General features: G+C 40.4%; 2 protein-coding genes across 4 annotated transcripts in view; one reads left to right on the top strand and one right to left on the bottom strand.

Annotated features, from left to right (window-relative positions):
* Window positions 1-795: 795 nt before the first annotated feature.
* Window positions 796-5,290, bottom strand: ttll1 (tubulin tyrosine ligase-like family, member 1). 3 transcript variants are annotated; one of them, XM_079455111.1, is made up of 10 exons: window positions 5,004-5,290; window positions 4,621-4,769; window positions 4,276-4,484; window positions 4,013-4,193; window positions 2,819-2,956; window positions 2,636-2,744; window positions 2,312-2,455; window positions 2,123-2,209; window positions 1,888-2,051; window positions 796-1,815 (listed from the first exon to the last, which is right to left on the bottom strand). In XM_079455111.1, the coding sequence occupies exons 2-10, from the start codon at window positions 4,731-4,733 to the stop codon at window positions 1,689-1,691; spliced, it is 1,272 nt and encodes a 423-aa protein (XP_079311237.1). In that variant the 5' UTR covers window positions 4,734-4,769; window positions 5,004-5,290; the 3' UTR covers window positions 796-1,688. The 3 variants fall into 3 exon arrangements, with proteins under 3 accessions (XP_079311237.1, XP_079311236.1, XP_079311235.1); XM_079455110.1 differs by having other exon boundaries at window positions 927-1,815; window positions 4,276-4,517; XM_079455109.1 differs by having other exon boundaries at window positions 981-1,815; window positions 4,276-4,526.
* Window positions 5,291-11,574: 6,284 nt separating this feature from the next.
* Window positions 11,575-18,761, top strand: part of LOC306893337 (uncharacterized protein) — a 26,419-nt gene continuing 19,232 nt past the window's right edge. Inside the window, exons 1-2 of the mRNA XM_079455122.1 lie at window positions 11,575-11,754; window positions 12,013-12,333. Coding sequence (XP_079311248.1) covers window positions 11,694-11,754; window positions 12,013-12,333 — 382 coding nt within the window. The 5' untranslated portion in view covers window positions 11,575-11,693. The remainder of the gene's footprint in view (window positions 11,755-12,012; window positions 12,334-18,761) is intronic.

Here is an 18,761-nt window from a genome sequence, read left to right as displayed (position 1 = left end):
TTTGATATATTTTGTAGTTGCAAGTCCGTTTCCTCTTTCATACATATTATATTGAAAAGAAAAGAGTAATTAAATGTCCAATTAGACAAATGTGATTGTTTCAAACAACTGTTGCTTAAAATGTAAATATAATGAATTTTTATTAATATAAATGTACTTTTTTCCAGATTATACGTTTATTTATTTATTTTATTCTCATTACTCTGTATGTACCACACTGCAGTCCTTCAGTCTCAAAAATACTATTCTAAATCTATCATGATTAACTGATATATACTGCACCGTAACTTTAACAACTGCATTAACTCACCTATTGCACTGCAACTTTAATAGCCAATGTCAATAATTTATGCACACTTAATCACTTGCACTATTTTAGTCTAAATTATTATCTGTTCATATCCACCTGTACATTAATGTTCATAGTATATAGTCATCTGTATATATTGTTCATAGTATATACCTACTGTCATATTTTCATAGAACATTCCTACTGCAAAATATTTTTATAGTCCATGCCCACTGTATTATATTCTCACTATTGTATTCTGTATTTATTCTAACTGTATATCCTGCACTTGCTAACTGCACTTCTGGTTAGACCTAAACTACATTTCGTTACACTGTACCTGTATATGTGTAATGACAATAAAGTTGAATCTAATCTAATCATCTAATCTAATGATTACGTACCTTTCAAACATTTTAGTTTCTCGTGCTCCTTGTATATGATTAATGTATATGATGCACATTGTTTACATGTGTCTTTGTGATTCTACAGTATATGTGCACTGCCAAGGAGACTCACTGAAGATCTGACACAGTAGATGCATTACTCTTGTGAGTTGTGTGGATGGACCTGGTGATATTTTACAACCTAAAGTAATATAAAAATACACTTTCCTGTAGACATTCAGCACATTTCAATCAAACGGTCTACATCAGACACAAGAATACTGCGCTTGATATTTTGTCTTTTTCATTCATTGCCATTGTGATATTTGACACACAACTTTAGATCGCTGAAAGAAACACAATCTTAACACAGATATCAATAGCGTATTTTATACAGTATTCTCTCGACACACATTTGTGTGCTGTAACAAATAAATAAATAAGAAATGAAGACCAACATACATATAAAAATTTAAAATACCTTAAAATAACACTTAAAGGGCAAGTTCACTCAAAAATGAAAATGATGTGACCCTTTACTCGCCCTCAGGTTGTTTTAAACCTATATACATCTATATACATGTATTTTGTTGTTCTGTTGAACACAAAGTGAGATGTTTTGAAGCATTTAGGAACACGATCACTTCTGGGGCACCTTTCACTACCATTTCATGTTTCCTGCTATGGCAGTCAATGATGCCACAGAATTGAAAATGGCTAACATTCTTCCAAATATAATCGTTTATACAGGTATGAAATGACACGAGGCTGAGTGAATGCTTTTTGAGTGAACTGTACCTTTAAGCCAAATCATGTGGTCCGGTGTGTTGCTTTCATATTTCACCGTATTTCAACTGTAAACCTTTTCTTCAGACGTTGAACATGTCAGAATTGCCTGTAAAGGCACGTTGGTATCATGCGGACAGGGTTTGTGCGGCACACACGCTCAAATATCTTTCAGTCAGATCATGCAGGGTCCGCACTCCAGATCGAAGGGCCGTGGTCAGCTGACATCACTTCCAGGTGGCTGGGAAAGGGCGGACGCTGCTCGATCTCGTGCCCTTTGACCCCGATGACTGGCCCGATCGGCCCCGGAGGTCACGCTCGTTGCTCTCGCTCATGGCCTGCTCCTCGTCGTATCTGTAAAACAGACCGTTTTAGATCTGTCATCCTCTGGGATTGCCTGGTTTTTGAAATTCACATGTCACTCACAGCACTTCATAGTGTCCCAGAGCCTCTCTGGGTAGGCTACGGTTCCAGCGGCACTCTTGGATTTCACCGTTGGGCGTGACGATGTTCAGCGTGTCGTTGATGAGGTTGTACTTCAGGATCCGGTCGTTGGCTGTGCTGGAGGTCAGAGAAGGAGACGCGTTCACCTGAAACAGACAGACGGACAGTTAACGCTCGCTGACTTTGACGTGCGCGTCGTGAAATAAATGAGGCTCACCTCGATCAGCCACGGTTTGAGTTTATCGTCGATGATGATGTCATAACCGTAACACTCGAAGCAGTGCTTGTCATTGTTCATGACGGGCTACAGAGAGAACGCAGGCAGATCAGACCCTGAATATGCAGTCTATATCGAAACATTTGCTCTTTTCTGAGGTTCTCACAACATATTCACAGTGAGACTTACAGCCACTGCTTTCAGTGATTGGACGATGATCCAGTGGATCTGATCGAACAGGTGATTGGTGACGTCGTGTCCTCTGGTGCTCTCCAGATACAGACGCAGGTTACTGACCGTCCACTTTCCTCCGTGAACGTGATTATAGTCGCCCTGCAATAACACGAGAGTCAAACATTCATCATTCATGCTACACAAACACCGAACACGAGAGGTGAGCGATATGACTGCCAGTGACCATATGAATTAAACTACACTTATTTTGATGTTCAAGGCCAAACATTATAAATGAAAAGCAAAAACAACTGAATAAAACAGAAGCAAATGACTCACTCCGTGCTTCTGGATGGCGACGTTGGTGAGGTGGACGAACATGTTGTCCAGTTCACTGGTGCTGGGCGTGTATTTCACCGTACAGAAGCGACAGAAGCCCAGTTTATACCTGACAAACACAAACGCTTCACATCAGTGGATGCTTCCGGCTCGACGCGATTGAGACGGACACGGTCAACTTACATGTAACATTTGAGAGGTCGATAGCTGGTGACCAACACATACAGACGCAAGTCAAACTTCTTCCCTCCAATCAACAGAGGATTGTCGATGTATAGTGAGATGACATACGCTTCCTTTCCACTGTTTGCTGCCACGAACCTGCAAAACAACATCACGTTTAAAAATCATTTCAGTTCATACATTACAAACCTTACCTTAAGAAAACTACATTTATCTTCGTCATCAGCGTATTAAGTGCTTAACATTTTGTTACATATGTGTATGTGTATATATATATATATATATATATATATATATATATATATATATATATAATGTAAACATAATATAATAACTTATTAAATTAAAACATATTATGTCATTAATTATAGCACAATGTTGTGATTTTGGTCAATTTAATGATTATTTATTTTATTTATGCAAGAATTACACATTTTATTATTTTTTATTAATGCATCATGTCAGGTTAGAGGGCAGAGAATGCCTTGAAAATCTAATTTTTGACATTTTAGTGCCATCTAGTGGAAGAAAAAGATAAAACATGCGCAGTGCTGAACCATTAGATGCTCTCTCTGTATAGACCTGGATTTCCTAATTGTTTTTAGACTAAATTTATCATTCTTATAATACTTTTTTTTTATTTACAAAAACTGTGAATATTTTTTAGGTTTCACAGTTTACAGTTATAATTAAATTCAATTTTATTTATATAGCGCTTTTCATAATTTGCATTGTTCCAAAGCAGCTTTACAGGAGAAAATATGAAAAACACAAAAAAGCTAAAACACAGTAAACTACATGGCGTTTATAGAACAAGTTCAATTATTCTAGTAAATAATATCTAATGTCAGCATCTCCCGGTGGTTTATTTAGCATGAAGTGAATGTTTGTCTGTAAAGATGTGTTTTTAATCTAGATTTAAATTGGGCGAGTGTCTCTGATCCTGGAATAATATCAGGAAGGTTATTCCAGAGTTTAGGTGCTACGTATGAGAAAGCTCGACCCCCTTTGGTGGATTTAGTTATTCTAGGTGTTATCAAAAGAGTTTTGAGATCTTAGAGAGCGTGATGGGTTGTAGTGTGATAGAAGCTCTGTTAGGTAGGTAGGGGCTAAACCCTTTAAGGCTTTATAAGTGATTAAAAGAACATCTGTCCCGTACCGCGTGTCTTCTAAAGGATGATGTTTCCGACTTACGTGGACGTGCGACTGTCTCGAGACCATTTCTTGATCTGGGAGAGTTTGTTGATGAGGAAGATGCCTTTCCCCTGAGCTTTTCCACATGGCTTCATGATCCACGTGCTGGACGGACTCTTCCTGAACTCCTCCACGAACAGATTGTAGTCCGACGGCAACATGAACGTCACCGGCACGAAATCTGTCAAAGTGCACGTGAGAAGAGACGGTCTGATGTGTAGAAGTATCAAGACCCAACGCAACAGTGAAATGTGAAGACGTACCCAGGTGAATGTGTTTTCCACCCTCATCTTTCTCTGCGAGCGGACTGCACTCTTTCTCCAGCTCTTTCCTGTAGCGCTTGATGTTTTTGATCATCAGATCTTTTCGGGTCAGCTCGTAGTGGTTGGGGAAGTGATTGACCATCTGATCATCTGACAGCCGGTAGCCGGTGTCCACGCTGAAGACGTTCCTGATGGTCTGGATGCTCATCCTGTGCACGGTACAACATCTAATGAACTTCTGCCTGTAAAGACTTCTTGAAATCAGACCGCGGGTCCGACTGAAGCATCCCGGTTGTCACGGCAACAAATGGACGGGACCAAAAGTGAGATTTATAAGTGTCTTACCAGTAGAAGTTCCAGTCATCGCTGTCGGTCACTTGGATCCAGCCTCTCTTCTCAAAGTTATTGATCAGCACAGATTTCTCAATGTCCGTCACCCACTTCACCTTACCAGCCATCACACACACACACACACACACACACACTCCACCTGCCTGAAACACACACACATTTGTTCAAGTGAATCCTTATAGAGTTTTACAGATAATCATATTTGTTTTAAAAAACTAACTTTAAAATACGAATAATACAAATTATAGAACAATTCAGCAAACGAACATCCATGACACAGATATTTGGCGACCGACAGACAGGCAGAAGAATGAAACCGAAGATGATTTTCTCTCTGTGTGTGTGTGTATATGTGTTTTCTCTACACGTGTACTCACAGTGCGAGCTCAGGATGTGATCAGTGATCAGTTCATCTCGACAAACTCTCTGTTTGCTTGTTTATTTCTGTCTTCTGTCGCCGATCACACAGCACGAGAACACCCATAGCAACGGAGCGACGTCACTTCCGGAACGAACATGACATCATTGGCCTTCATCTCTGCGACACTGAAGAGTTTACATTAGCGGAGAGAATCTCTCTCATTGTTTGTTGTGTAATGTCGCACAATAGTGAATGAATGTCTAGTGAATGTTGTCTGTGTGTTTATAAAGCGTCTTGTCACGTGATCGCTATTGAGGCGATGAGCCAATCACCAACGGGACAGTTTCTCATGGGAATAAATGGCCAGAGTCTTTGAAACAAATCATGTTTCGTGTTTTCATGTTTGTCTCAAATGTAGCAAATGTATCACGTGTGATAATGTAACAACACGTGTTTAAAATGACATTGTTTTATTAAAGTCTCTTTGTACATCTGTGTTGATCATATTCCGTGTTGTGCGGGGTAAGTCCCGTATTTTATCTCGCTATCATCCCGTTTGAATATGTTCTCGTATTTTTAATATTTCTATAAATAAAAACACTGGACACAAAACAGTTAAGCGGAAATCCCGCCCTGCAGCTGATTTCATTGGTTAGGTTTATAATGACGGGTAGGTTTAGGGATCAGTGATTGGTGTAGGCAAGCAGTACTGTGTTTCACATGACCAATAAGATCTTTCGAATCGGCTGCAGGAGATCAGCAGCATCCAGGGACCCGTTTCAGAAAGCAGGGTAAGTGCAAACTCAGAGTAAGTTAACCCCAGAAAACGGGATACTCTGGGTTTTCAGTTTCAGAACGTGAGGTATATCAAACCCGCGACCGCGGGGTAAGTCAAGCCCGTTTCAGAAATCAAGGTATCTTCTACTTAGAGTGAGTAACCATAGTAACCTACTCTGTGAACCTAACCTGGTCAGGAGCAGGTTTTATTCCACTAACCCGAGGTTTGTTTCCATCTCCGCCCCTTTTAGAAGCGCGAGCGGTGTTGAACTTGCTGTTTGTTTTTTCATTCGTTTTCCTTAATCGCGCACAAGTTCGTAACACAGACATTAAATGTCCGTTTATTCAGTACCCGTAGATGAGGAAGATGCATTCATTTGGAGAGAGTTAAATTTACGTCGGTAGAGAATATATGGTGAAGCCCCGTTTGGATGTTTTATCATATCCGGAGGATTTTTTATTTGAGCGATACAGTTTTTCTTTACAGTCCATTAAATATATTCACAATCTGCTTCATCCTTACATCACAAACCTCTCTCGTGAATGCGCTCTTACATCTGAGCTGATTATTTTTTATGGTCACGTTTCTTTGCTAACGGAAGCTTTCTACATAACACCGGGGATGCAGAACACGTTAGCAAGGCAACTGTATGCAGAGCAGTAAGAAAAGTGTGAATCGCTCTCAAGCACTTTATATACATTTGTGTTAAGCTTCCTGTGAGAGCCATCAAAGAGGAGTTTCATAGGATTGCAGGTGAATGATGAACGCCTTTCTGAATAAGCTGATCAAATAAATGTGGTCTTGCTGCCACCTCTGGAAGTAGCTAATAATTCAAATACCCTTAAGGATTTCCCAATGTGATTGGGTGCACATGTAACCGGTCCCACTCGCGCGGTCTTCGTACCGACGTTGACCCGAATGAGAGATGGGCGCTGTAACGATGAGCCGTAGAGCGTCTCTGTTGGTCGGGGAGTGCCGCTTACACACTGCACAGCTCTTCACTCCGTTACACAAAGCTGGAGCAGGGGCAAGCATGGCCAGTTTTCTGTCTTCTATAGCCACAGTGCTCGGTTCTCATATCCTCATAACTTTCAAAGCCAGTTTATTAAATATATCAAGCATTTCCCAGTCAGGCATCCTACAAGCAAGAGCATTTAAACTCACCGGACTGAAGGATGTTTTTATATTTTATTTTCAGCTGCTGCCATGTTCTTTTTATTGCAGAAGGATTGCACCTACATGACAAAAATCGAAGGTATATATGTGTTTATATATATATATATATATATATATATATGTATATCTTAAATGTAAATGTGTATATATACATATATATATATAGTGCCTGAATATATACATATATATATAGTGCCTGAACGGAACGCTTTTTGTCACGTGGCGTTGCCATGGTGAATCGTGTTATCTTCGCTCAATTGATGATGGCTTTTTAAAGCCGCGATGAACACGCGTAACCTTGAGTGAACTTACTCAGAGTGGATTGAACTGATTGAAACCAGCTGTTCTGAAACAGAAAACTCAGAGTAGCGATTATCTGAGTAAATCAACTCAGAGTTCATATTTTAACTCAGTGTTGCTTGAACCTCCTTATTGAAACGGGTCCCAGAAATGATGTAAAGAGAAAAATACAAATCCTTCTTCAGTGGTGTTTAAAGTTGAATTGAGGGATATCTTTGCTTCTCTGAAACTCCTGAAAGATTCCAGTGATAATATTTACTCTCTTTGTGAAGATCTATTCAAATATTTATCATTATAGTTTGTTAAGCGTCCATGTAACTTTATTTTAAGAATACTTGAAGACTGATGACAATATCTGAATGTGAACAACTTTGACATGCCTCAAGGACTGTAATGCCTTCGCTTAATTTATTTTATATTATTTGTATTTACTTTCTTTATTGTATTTGTTCTACTTAACTGTGTTTAACTATGTTCTGCACTTAAGTCTCCCAAAGAGAGATTTTGTAAATTGTGTTTTGGAAAGAATTGTGTCATAATAAAATACATAAAAGAAAATGAGAGACTGGTGTTGGTTATAAAATGTCCCTTATTTCAAATCTCAATGTTGACAGGTATGGTGTTGACATGTTTATCTTAAGTTTATTTTTAGAAGTCCGTTATAAGGAAACGATAAACAAGCACTTTCTGTTATTATGTTTGATGTCAGTGGTGAGTTAGTAAATGTAAATAAGAAGCTATAGAATAAGCCTCGGGTGGGCAGATCCTGGTGATGTCATCTGATCGATGTTTTGGTGGTCCTCCTCCAGGTTTCATCACAGATCACATGGTGTGATGCTCTACTGTCGGAGTCACTGAATAACTCCAGGATTAAACATAAGGTACGTATGGAGAGCTCACATGGATGGGAATGTCGAATGTTGAAGTTGTTAAAGATGTTACACAAGAATACAGTTTATCATCAGATTGGACCGTTACAACTGTTTAGTTTCTGAAAATGGAAAGTATGAGAGCTCGCATGCAGTGGCAGGGCGTGACGTAAGCAGGTCAAAATAGAAGCGTGTTGGGTTTAATGCTGTTCATTTGTTTTCTGTGCGATCAAAGACAGGGGAGTTATGATGCATGTCACTTTATATCAGTGTTATAGTTTCGGATGGAAGCACTGGGGCTGTAAACAGCATGACACTGTGAAGTGAAAGTGAAAGTGTTAAATATGTAAGGCCAAAAGGGACAAAACATGTAAAACTAACACGTTTACTCCATAGACTGTATAAACACAGACGAAGTATCAATGACGTCATCCGTAGGTTTGTGAAGAACCATTTTGAAGCCTAAAGTGTGCAAAGCCCATAAAAAAGAGCAAAAAGGCTGGACGTGGGTTTGGTGAGGTGCCTGGTTGGTTAACACAAAGGTTCAGACCTCACTATATTCAGCCGAAATGGAGACCATTATCTTGCTGATATGGATGGCTGCTTTTACATCATTAAGGGTGAAACGTACCGCAGAGTCACAGATCTGTCAACAGATGCCGATGCTGTAGTTGAAGAACTTGATCCTGACTTCCGAGGTGGAGAACACTACGTAGGCATCAATAAGTTCTTTGTTATTATATTCAAAGGAAGGGGAATTTTCAGAATAACATCTGCCCTGGTATAGCGTCTCCACTGGTGTAATACAAAATCTGAACCCTGAATCAAGCAAGGGTCTCTATTACTGGGGCCTGTCAGATTGCTGTTGTTTCCTGAAGCCAGTCTCAAAGTGGGAAGCCGAATACTGCAAAGGCGCTGACCTTGAGAAAGATGATAGTCTCTTTGTCTATTCTGTTCACCCTGATGTTGTGAACTTTCTTCCTGGCGGTCTGTCCATAACTCAAGGTCCAGCCTTTGGCCGCTGGGAGAATATAAAATCTATAGAAATGAACAGTGACACAAAAGGGACATGGCGAAATAAAATCACTAAAAAGGTGGGATACAACAAGGAGAAGATGACACAGATCACGCACAACTGGAAGATATGCCCATCATCCTTGATCCAATCTGGAGATCTCGCAGGATTAATCGCCAAATAGTCATGTTGCGTTTGAGTTCAGTTACACAGCAAAAGCTAATGAAAGTGAATAATGAAATGATGATTTTACATTGATGAACATTTGCTGCTAACAAGCAGAATCACTGAAGAAAAGATGAAGAAAACTGAAAAAAACCACAACAACTACAACTGACGTACAGTAACACAGTCTCAGATGAACATCAAGTGTATATAACAGATGAACACAATAAATGTGTCAAGATCTCACCAGAGGAGAATTAAACACAAACATCATTAACATCTTCACTTATTACAGACACCACTTTCACTTTATTCCTGTCATCTGTGTGACATCTTATTGAGAACTAACAGATTTAACTCTTGTTCATTATTGTGTTTTCATGATGATGATCAGTTTGCTTTAGTAGGATTCGTAACTTTTTCAGTTGTTGCATTAGTAATGTGTAACGTGCGCTTATGAAATAACACTGAAGGGACTTTTCAGGAAATTCAACTGTATGCTTGCCAAGTAACTGACAATATATCAGAAAGAAATTGATTCGTTTACATTTACATTTAGTCATTGAGCAGATGCTTTTATCCAAAGCGACTTACAAAGAGTTCAGGGAGCAATAAGATATATATCATACAAAGAGCAATAACATAGGTGCTAATACAAAGATACTAGTTTCAACAAAATGTATTCGATCACTTATGAGTAATATATAAAGTTAGATTTAATTTCCGCATAAATGAACACAATGCCGCAAAATATTGAATTGTGAAGTTATTAAGCTCACTGAATACATTGCTGGCTAAATAGTTGGAGGAAGGGATTCCTTCTGACCTAAACTTTCTTTGTCTTACAATGCTGTATCCTATTATATCATTCTGTGAACCCCTGGACATATTAAACATTCCAGATGTCTTTTGGTACCGTATATAAAGACTTAAAATAAATGAGTTCAGAAGCTCGATGCCTCTGTGTCTTGTTTTGTGCTCCCAGATCTGCAGAAGAATTCTCTCACAACATCCAACCTATTTATGATTTGAGATTTTAATGGTGATCCAAAGCACAGTGTAAATGAGATTTAGTGCTCAAGAGAACCTAAAGTTTAACAATTACAATATAGGATTTATGCTTTATAGAGATATGTTAAGTAAAGTTGTTAATATAGAGAAATCTCTGGAAATAATATTGTTCTTTGCAATTGAGACTCACTTCGATCCTTGACATACAAATCTCACCAATGAGCATGAAGCAGTTCAGTTGATTGTCATCATTGTTGAGATTAATGTGTGTACTGTGAACATGTGACTGACTGAGTCTATATCAATACATTTGTCATGATTCCGCTATCATGTCATGTTTATTCTTGGTCTTGCAGCGGAGTCATGGCATAGCCTTAGGTTTTGTGTGAGAAAGACATGGCTTTGTTTTGATTCTGACCTGCCATGTGCTTTCTCGTGTCTCGTCAGTGTTTCCCGCCTTTTGTCTCGTTAGCCTTACCATTAGTGTTTCATTACCTTCACCTGCCCCTTAGTAATTATCCTGTGTTTGTTCCCCTATTTAATGCCCTCTTGTCTATTGTCTTGTGCTCGTTCGTTGTACTTGTATGCTGTACTTGTTACCCCGTCTTAGATAGAAGCCTCCTGAGAGATACGTTGAGTATAGTTAGTCTTCGTGAGTGTTAGTTCTAGTTTGTGTTTTATAGTTAAGTCCTCCTTGTGTTCTTTTACCCCATTGTGGGCTTTTGTTTTCTGTTTTGAATATTAAAGTCTTGTTAACCCCTTCAACCCCGTTTTGCTGCCTGCACTTGGGTTCTCTGTCACAGTTCTTAACAACATTAGGGAATAAAAAACAAATTTTTTGGTTGTTCACATTACTTATTGACAATTGTGACTTGTTAAGAGCTACAAACAGGAAGACTTTCTTTTCAAAGTGAGAGCCAACAGCACCACTAAAAGAAACACTCAACACACTAAAGGTGACTTACAATCATTCAACTTCATTAAGAGCTTTTGTAGACGTGTGACCTACAGAAACTAGCTGACAACACTGTTGACAATATATTACTGTAGAAATAGCAGGTACGAGCTAACAGAGCAGCTAAGCTTTTATTTATATGCAGACAGAAGAATGGAGGAGTGATCATCTCTGCTCGGTTGATAGAATCTGAGGAGAATCTTCATCAGCTGTTAAAGTCTCTGACAACAAAAGTAATAACTGATCACTGTGTCCAAATACTAAAAACAACAGAAGTAATATATAACTATCACCACTAAACTCCAGAATGTGTTAAAGTCTGTTCTAGTATCATGACTCAGTCGATGAGAAAAGAGGAAATGAGAAACCACAGGAAGAGCAACAATATGTTGTCCAGAAGAAGAACTTGAGAAGAGAATCAGTAAGAGAAGCACAACATGACTGAGAAGAGTGATATATGTCTGCTGGGACTGATCCTTCTCTCTTCACTATTCACAGGTAAACACATTTATTTCATTTCATTCCTCTCACAGACATGTTCACTTTCATCTCATGTCACATTTATCATAGAGTTCATGCGTCTGATTCTCACATTCATCACGAGTCAATGATGGAGGAACTAGATCACATTATTTACTGTCAAATCTTCTGATTCATGTTCAAATAATAAACTCTATCTGTCATTGAGAGATTCATATTGAACTGTGTGGATATATTGTGATGTATTAATATGAATGATGTCATCTGCTGTTTCAGGTGTGAGTGGAGCAGAAGATCCTCATGTGTTCATCAGTTCTGGTGAAAGTGTGTCTCTGTCCTGTCCTGATGCTGTTCATCAATGCTCCTCAACTACATGGATCTACAATAATGAAAGAACATCATCTGCAGTAGAGGTGTTTACTTTAGGAGTAAATAAGAATAACACAGAGAGATCTGAGAGACTGAGTCTGACATCTGACTGCTCTCTTCACATCTATAACACAACACAACATGATGGTGGACATTACACCTGCAGACTATATGTGAATGGACATCATCATGAACCTGATGTACAGGTTTATCTACATGTTCTTCATGGTCAGTGATTCTCTTCATTTATATGAATACATGTTTAACTTATTGGGATACTTAAGCCAAACATTAGAAAATTCTGTCATGAATTCCTCACACTGTTGGTTTGAATATTTTGGAATAATGTTAGTAACCAACAGTTCTGAAGCACCATTGACTGCCACAGTAGGAAAACATTTAAATCAGTGAAAACGGTTCCGTAGTTTTTACAGAAAAATACTCGCAGCTGTGGTTGCCAGTCAAATTCCCTAAAAAATATGGGAAATGCACTTTAACAGATTTGCAGTTTAAAACTTCAGAGCAAAAACTTCAAATGTATTCACTTAATACATTTGAGTGTTTTATATTAGGAACTTTTCTTTAGTAAAATGAAAACATGGACCTAATGAATAAAAGTGAAAACATTAAATTTACTTAATTTATTTCTTTGTTATTTAATTATTTAAAAAACCTCAAAGTCACTTTTAAACAAGCAACATCCAGCAGGACATCAGTACCTCAGGCCTGACCTTGACTTAAACACAGACTCACTCTTCAGCATAGTGCTGATGCATAAAACATTAATGGCAGAAAAGAGAAAAGAAGAATTTTGTGGTTTAAAAAAAATACTCGCAGCTGTGGTTGCCAGTAAACTACCGTCAAAATAAGGGAACATCCTGTTTTAATTCGTCCTATCAATTCACAGCAGAAAACATGAGCCACACCCACTATAGATCTTGGAAATATGTCAGAATACTGAAGACGATCAGCTGCTTCACAGAGGCTTCAGCATAACATCCATCACCTGATGTGTTATTGATGTTTAAAGACTTCAATAAAGACACATTATTGTGATCAGTGTTTGCTTTAGTTCAGTTCTTATATCTGCTAAACAGCACTTGTGTTTTGAGTCCTATCACTATGGAGGGATTTTTCAGTCACAATATAAACTAAAAGTCTAAAACTGAAAGTTTTAAACCAAAACTAAAAGTCTAAATTTGAAACTAAATGTCCAATTGCCATTTAGTTTTGAGGTTTTGGGGATTTAGGATTGGGCATTTGAGGAATGAGGAGTGTATGCAAATTAGGAGGCGTGGCCCAAATACTGGAGGATAGGTTTGAAATGGCTGGTCACTCACTGGTGCGCAAAGGCACCTTATGGACAGCAGCTCCCAGTGCTCGATGTAAACTCGATGCATGCAAACAAACCTAAACAACACTTGCACATACAAACAAACTCTGCACACACACATCTATAAAACACTCGCACATACATTTAAACTCTGCACACACACATCTATAAAACTCTCGCACATACATTTAAACTCTGCACACACACGTCTATAAAACACTCGCACATACATTTAAACTCTGCACACACACATCTATAAAACTCTCGCACATACATTTAAACTCTGCACACACGTCTATAAAATTCTCGCACATACATATACACTCGATGCGCGCAAAACACATCTAACACTGAGAGCGATAATAGCATTGACGTTCATTAGTCCTTTACTTGCTTGTGCAAGTTGCAATGAAGATGATTTATTTAATAGCGCTTTACACTACACGTATACAGCAGGATCCCTAGGGGGAAATGTGCCATTGTCTCCGGCTTCTGTTTAACTGGCACATTTACTCATACGAGATGTCATAACGTGGACGGCCTCTATGGCCTATTCTAGATGTCGGTGGTGGGACTGGTAGTTGTCCAGCAGCTCTCCCACCATCAAACTTGGCGCAGCGTGGTACAACGTCTCGAGAACAACAACGAGTTCTCTGGTTTCGACATTTTGACAACAAACCACGGACAAAAGACTGTCAATTATTCTGGCAATTGTTCAAATCTCTATAAAGTGTCTCCCTGGGATCCTGCTGTTTACGTGTTAGGCAATGTAAAACGCTATTAAAGAAATCGGCTATATCATCTTCATTGCAACTTGCAACTCGACCAGGATCCTAAGTTAGACCAAGATGGCGGCGCGTGAACATCGCAAGGCTCAGCGTCTCTCCAGTTTTAGCTTTTATATATTGTATTTCTTGCTCATCTCGGGTCTGTTCGTCCAGAACAGTTGTGCATTTACATCGTACACCCGGCAGGAGCTTTTGGATATCAGTTTACGCATGTCCGGAAGTTGCATCAGCAACATTCAACTCGTCCCTGAGATCGTCAGAACAACCGATGCAACGCACCCCACACGGCCGGGCGGAAGTGCTCGTCGGCGGCGTCGAGATCGTAAACAAAGGCGGGGGAAGCGCGGAGGTCTAGGAGCTAGGCTAAAGCTAACACCACACCGGCTCTCTTTACCCAGCATTTTCCTTGCTAATGTTCGATCATTAGTGAACAAAATGGACGAGATTAGACTCCGCATCATCAACAGCAAAAGACTTTTGAACTGCAATGTCATAATCTTCACAGAAACATGGCTACACAGCGGTATACCGGACAACGCTATTGAGTTAGCGGGCTACAACACACACCGGGCGGATAGAACGGCAGAGGAATCCGGTAAGACAAGAGGAGGTGGATTGTGCATCTACATCAACAAAACTTGGTGCACGAACTCTGTTATTGTCGGGAGACACTGCTCGGCTAACCTTGAGTTTCTCATGGTTTAAATGTAGACCGTTTTATCTGCCACGGGAATTCACTTCCACCATTATAACGGCAGCTTATATTCCACCGGATGCTGATGCCAAGCTTGCTATGAAAGAACTTCATGCAGCCATCAGTAAACAACAGACTGCTCACCCGGAGGCTGCATTTATTGTTGCGGGAGATTTTAATCACTCAAACTTAAAGACAGTGCTCCCTAAATTTCATCAGCATGTTTCCTGCCACACAAGAGGAAACTAAACTTTGGACCATGTCTACACAAACATGGCTGAAGCTTACACCGCGACCCCCCTCCCCCACCTGGGTCAATCTGATCACCTTTCTTTGTTCCTCACCCCCAAGTACATCAATCTCATTAATCGTGTGAAGCCATCAGTGAAGACCATCAAGGTGTGGCCTGCGGGGGCAGACTTAACACTCCAGGAAAGGTTTCTACACACAGACTGGAGTCTGTTTGCTTCTCAGGCCACCAGTGGCTCTCACACGGACATCAACAGTTACACCTCTTCTGTTTTGGACTACATAAATTCCACCATTGACAGTGTCACAACCCAGAAGCAGATCACCACGTACCCCAATCAGAAGCCATGGATGAACAAGGAAGTGCGCCTCCTGTTGAAAGCACGTAACACTAGGCCTGTGCATCATCCGATCGGAAGGCATAGTACTTCTAGGGCAAATCTGAAGAAGGGCATCAAAAAGGCCAAGAACTGCTACAAGTTGAAGCTAGAGGAGCATTTTTCCAATTCTGACCCTCGACGCATGTGGCAGGGCATCCAGGCCATCAGTGATTACAAACCCAACCACTCCACCCCCATAGCCACAGATGCCGTCTTCCTGAACGAGCTTAATGACTTTTATGCTCGCTTTGAGAGAGACAACAAGGAAACAGCTACCAAGCTCACACCCTCTGCTGACCACCCAATCATCACACTTAACTCCACTGATGTTCACAATGCACTAAGTCGGATCAACGCGCGCAAGGCTGCAGGCCCAGATGGCATCCCTGGTCGCGTACTTCGGGCATGTTCAGAGCAGCTCGCTGGGGTCTTCACGGACATTTTCAACCTGTCCCTCGCCTAAGCAGTGGTTCCAGCATGTTTTAAATCCACCTCCATTGTGCCCATTCCAAAACATTCTAACCCAACGTGCCTGAACGACTACGGCCCGGTAGCACTCACACCCATTGTCATGAAGTGCTTTGAGCGGCTGGTCCTGGCACACCTAAAGGACTCTCTACCACCCACACTGGACCCATACCAATTTGCCTATCGCAACAATAGGAGCACAGATGGCGCAGTGTCCATGGCGCTGCACTCCGTGCTCACACATCTGGACAATAAGGACACTTATGCACGTATGCTGTTTGTAGACTTCAGTTCTGCTTTCAATACCGTCATCCCTTCCAAGCTAATCGTCAAACTTGGAAACCTAGGCATCAACAACCCTACCTGCAACTGGATTATGGACTTCCTGACGAACAGGCCTCAGCTTGTTAGGTTAGGCCCCATCTGCTCCACCACCACCACCCTCAACACTGGTGTACCACAGGGCTGCGTACTGAGACCTTTTCTCTACTCCCTTTTCACACTCGACTGCAGGCCTGTGAACGGATCTAACTCCTTCATCAAGTTTGCAGACGATACAACAGTGATTGGTCTCATCAGCAACAACGATGAGACTGCATACAGGGAGGAGGTCCGGCACCTGGCCACATGGTGCTCAGACAACAACCTGCTCCTTAACACCTCCAAGACAAAGGAGATCATCGTGGACTTCAGGAAGGCGAAAGGAGGCACACACGACCCCATCCACATTAATGGGATGGCTGTTGAACGTGTTTCCAGTTTTAAGTTCCTGGGGACTCACATTTCGGAGGACCTGTCCTGGACCACCAACACCTCATGCCTGGTCAAGAAGGCTCACCAGCGTCTCTTCTTTCTGAGGACACTGAAGAAGAACCAACTGTCTTCAACTATCCTGGTGAACTTCTATCGCTGCACGATAGAGAGCATCCTGACCAACTGTGTCACAGTCTGGTACGGGATCTGTTCTGTTGCTGAGCGCAAGGCACTGCAGCGGGTGGTGAAAACAGCCCAGCGCATCACAGGGACTACACTTTCACCCATTGAGGACATCCAGAAGAAACGCTGTCTGCGTCGAGCTCGCAGCATTCTCAAGGACTCCTCTCACCCCGCTCATAGACTGTTTACTCTCCTGTCTTCTGGTAGGCGCTTCCGGTGCCTCCGGACAAGAACCAGCAGACTAAGAAACAGCTTTTTTCCCAGAGCTGTTTCATTATTGAACTCTGCCCCCCACTGATTCCACTACCTCTCATACCCTTAACTCCAATGCTGCTACAACATTGTTTACATTGCACTACAGGGCTGCATGCATGACTGAACTGTACACACCAGTACTTCATGTTATCTGCTCTACCGGACTGTTTACACACACACAGCATCATTTGCACTCTATACTGCTCACTTGCACACCAGAAATATTTAACTGAATGCTCATTTGCACTAATGGACCACTTCCATAACTGCACTAACCTATCTACTGCACTGTAACTCTATTAACTGCATTTACTCATCTATTGCACTGTAACTTCAATAACTGCATTAACTAATCTACTGCACTGTAACTCTATTAACTGCATCTACTCATCTACTGCACTGTAACTTCAATAACTGCATTAACTAATCTACTGCTCTGTAACCTCATTAACTGCATTAACTCATCTTCTGGACTGAAACCTATTAACTACATTAACTCATATACTGCACCGTAACTTTAATAACTGCATTAACTCACCTATTGCACTGCAACTTTAACGGCCAATGTCAATAATTTATGCATACCTAAGTCACTTGCACTATTTTAGTCTAAATTATTATCTGTTCATATCCACCTGTACATTAATGTTCATAGTATATAGTCATCTGTATATATTGTTCATAGTGTATACCTACTGTCATATTTTCATAGAACACACCTACTGCAAAATATTTTTATAGTCTGTTGTGGAATTTTCTTATTCCTTAATCAAGGTGAGTTTGATACACTTTAGACAAATGCAACACACAGAGAGCATGAGTTACCTTGCAAGGTATTTTATATTTAATTGACATTCAGTCTGCATCACAAGCATGGTGCAGAGAGAAGGCGCTCTTTCCTCCTGCACCCCGAGTATATATTAAAACGTGACACCCCCTCCCTTTGCCCCCCAGTAGGAATCCCGAGCTGGTTTACGAGAAGTGATGCCCGTTATTCCAAACAGAACATCTTGGCCTTTGCTCGAGGGCAAAGGCAGAGTGGTATGACGTGTATAGAGAAAAACATGATAACATTAGAAAAGAAAACATAGATAAACACTTCGTAAACATATAGACAGACACATCAAGAAGCTAGACTAGAAGATTTCCACCACAAGTCCATGCCCACTGTATAATATTTTCTCAATATTGTATTCTGTATTTATTCAAACTGTATATCCTGCACTTGCTAATTGCACTTCTGGTTAGACCTAAACTACATTTCGTTACACTGTACTTGTATATGTGTAATGACAATAAAGTTGAATCTAAAAAAAACAAGCAAGTAAAGGACTAAAGAACGTCAATGCTATTATAGCTCTCAGTGTTTCATGGATGTGTTTTGCGCGCATCGAGTTTATATGTATGCGTGAAAAAGTGTACATGCATGCACTACTAACATAATATGTATTGGTATGGATTTAGTGCGCACATGTTTTTCATATGTGTTTGCTTGAACATCCAATACTATACATGTATATGTGAGCAATGTATATGTGTGTATGCGCGCTTTT

Source organism: Barbatula barbatula (genome assembly GCF_947034865.1).
Source record: "Barbatula barbatula genome assembly, chromosome: 4".
NCBI classification, from domain to species: domain Eukaryota; kingdom Metazoa; phylum Chordata; class Actinopteri; order Cypriniformes; family Nemacheilidae; genus Barbatula; species Barbatula barbatula.
This window is presented reverse-complemented; position numbering and strand designations above follow the sequence as displayed.

Coding starts and splice junctions, on each gene's coding strand:
- ttll1 (XM_079455109.1), bottom strand. CDS start 4,733: ATGGCTGGTAAGGTGAAGTGGGTGACGGACATTGAGAAATCTGTGCTG. Junction 4,194..4,275: donor TGGAAAACACATTCACCTGG/GTACGTCTTCAC, acceptor GCACTTTGACAG/ATTTCGTGCCGGTGACGTTC. Junction 2,456..2,635: donor TCGCCATCCAGAAGCACGGA/GTGAGTCATTTG, acceptor GTGTTATTGCAG/GGCGACTATAATCACGTTCA.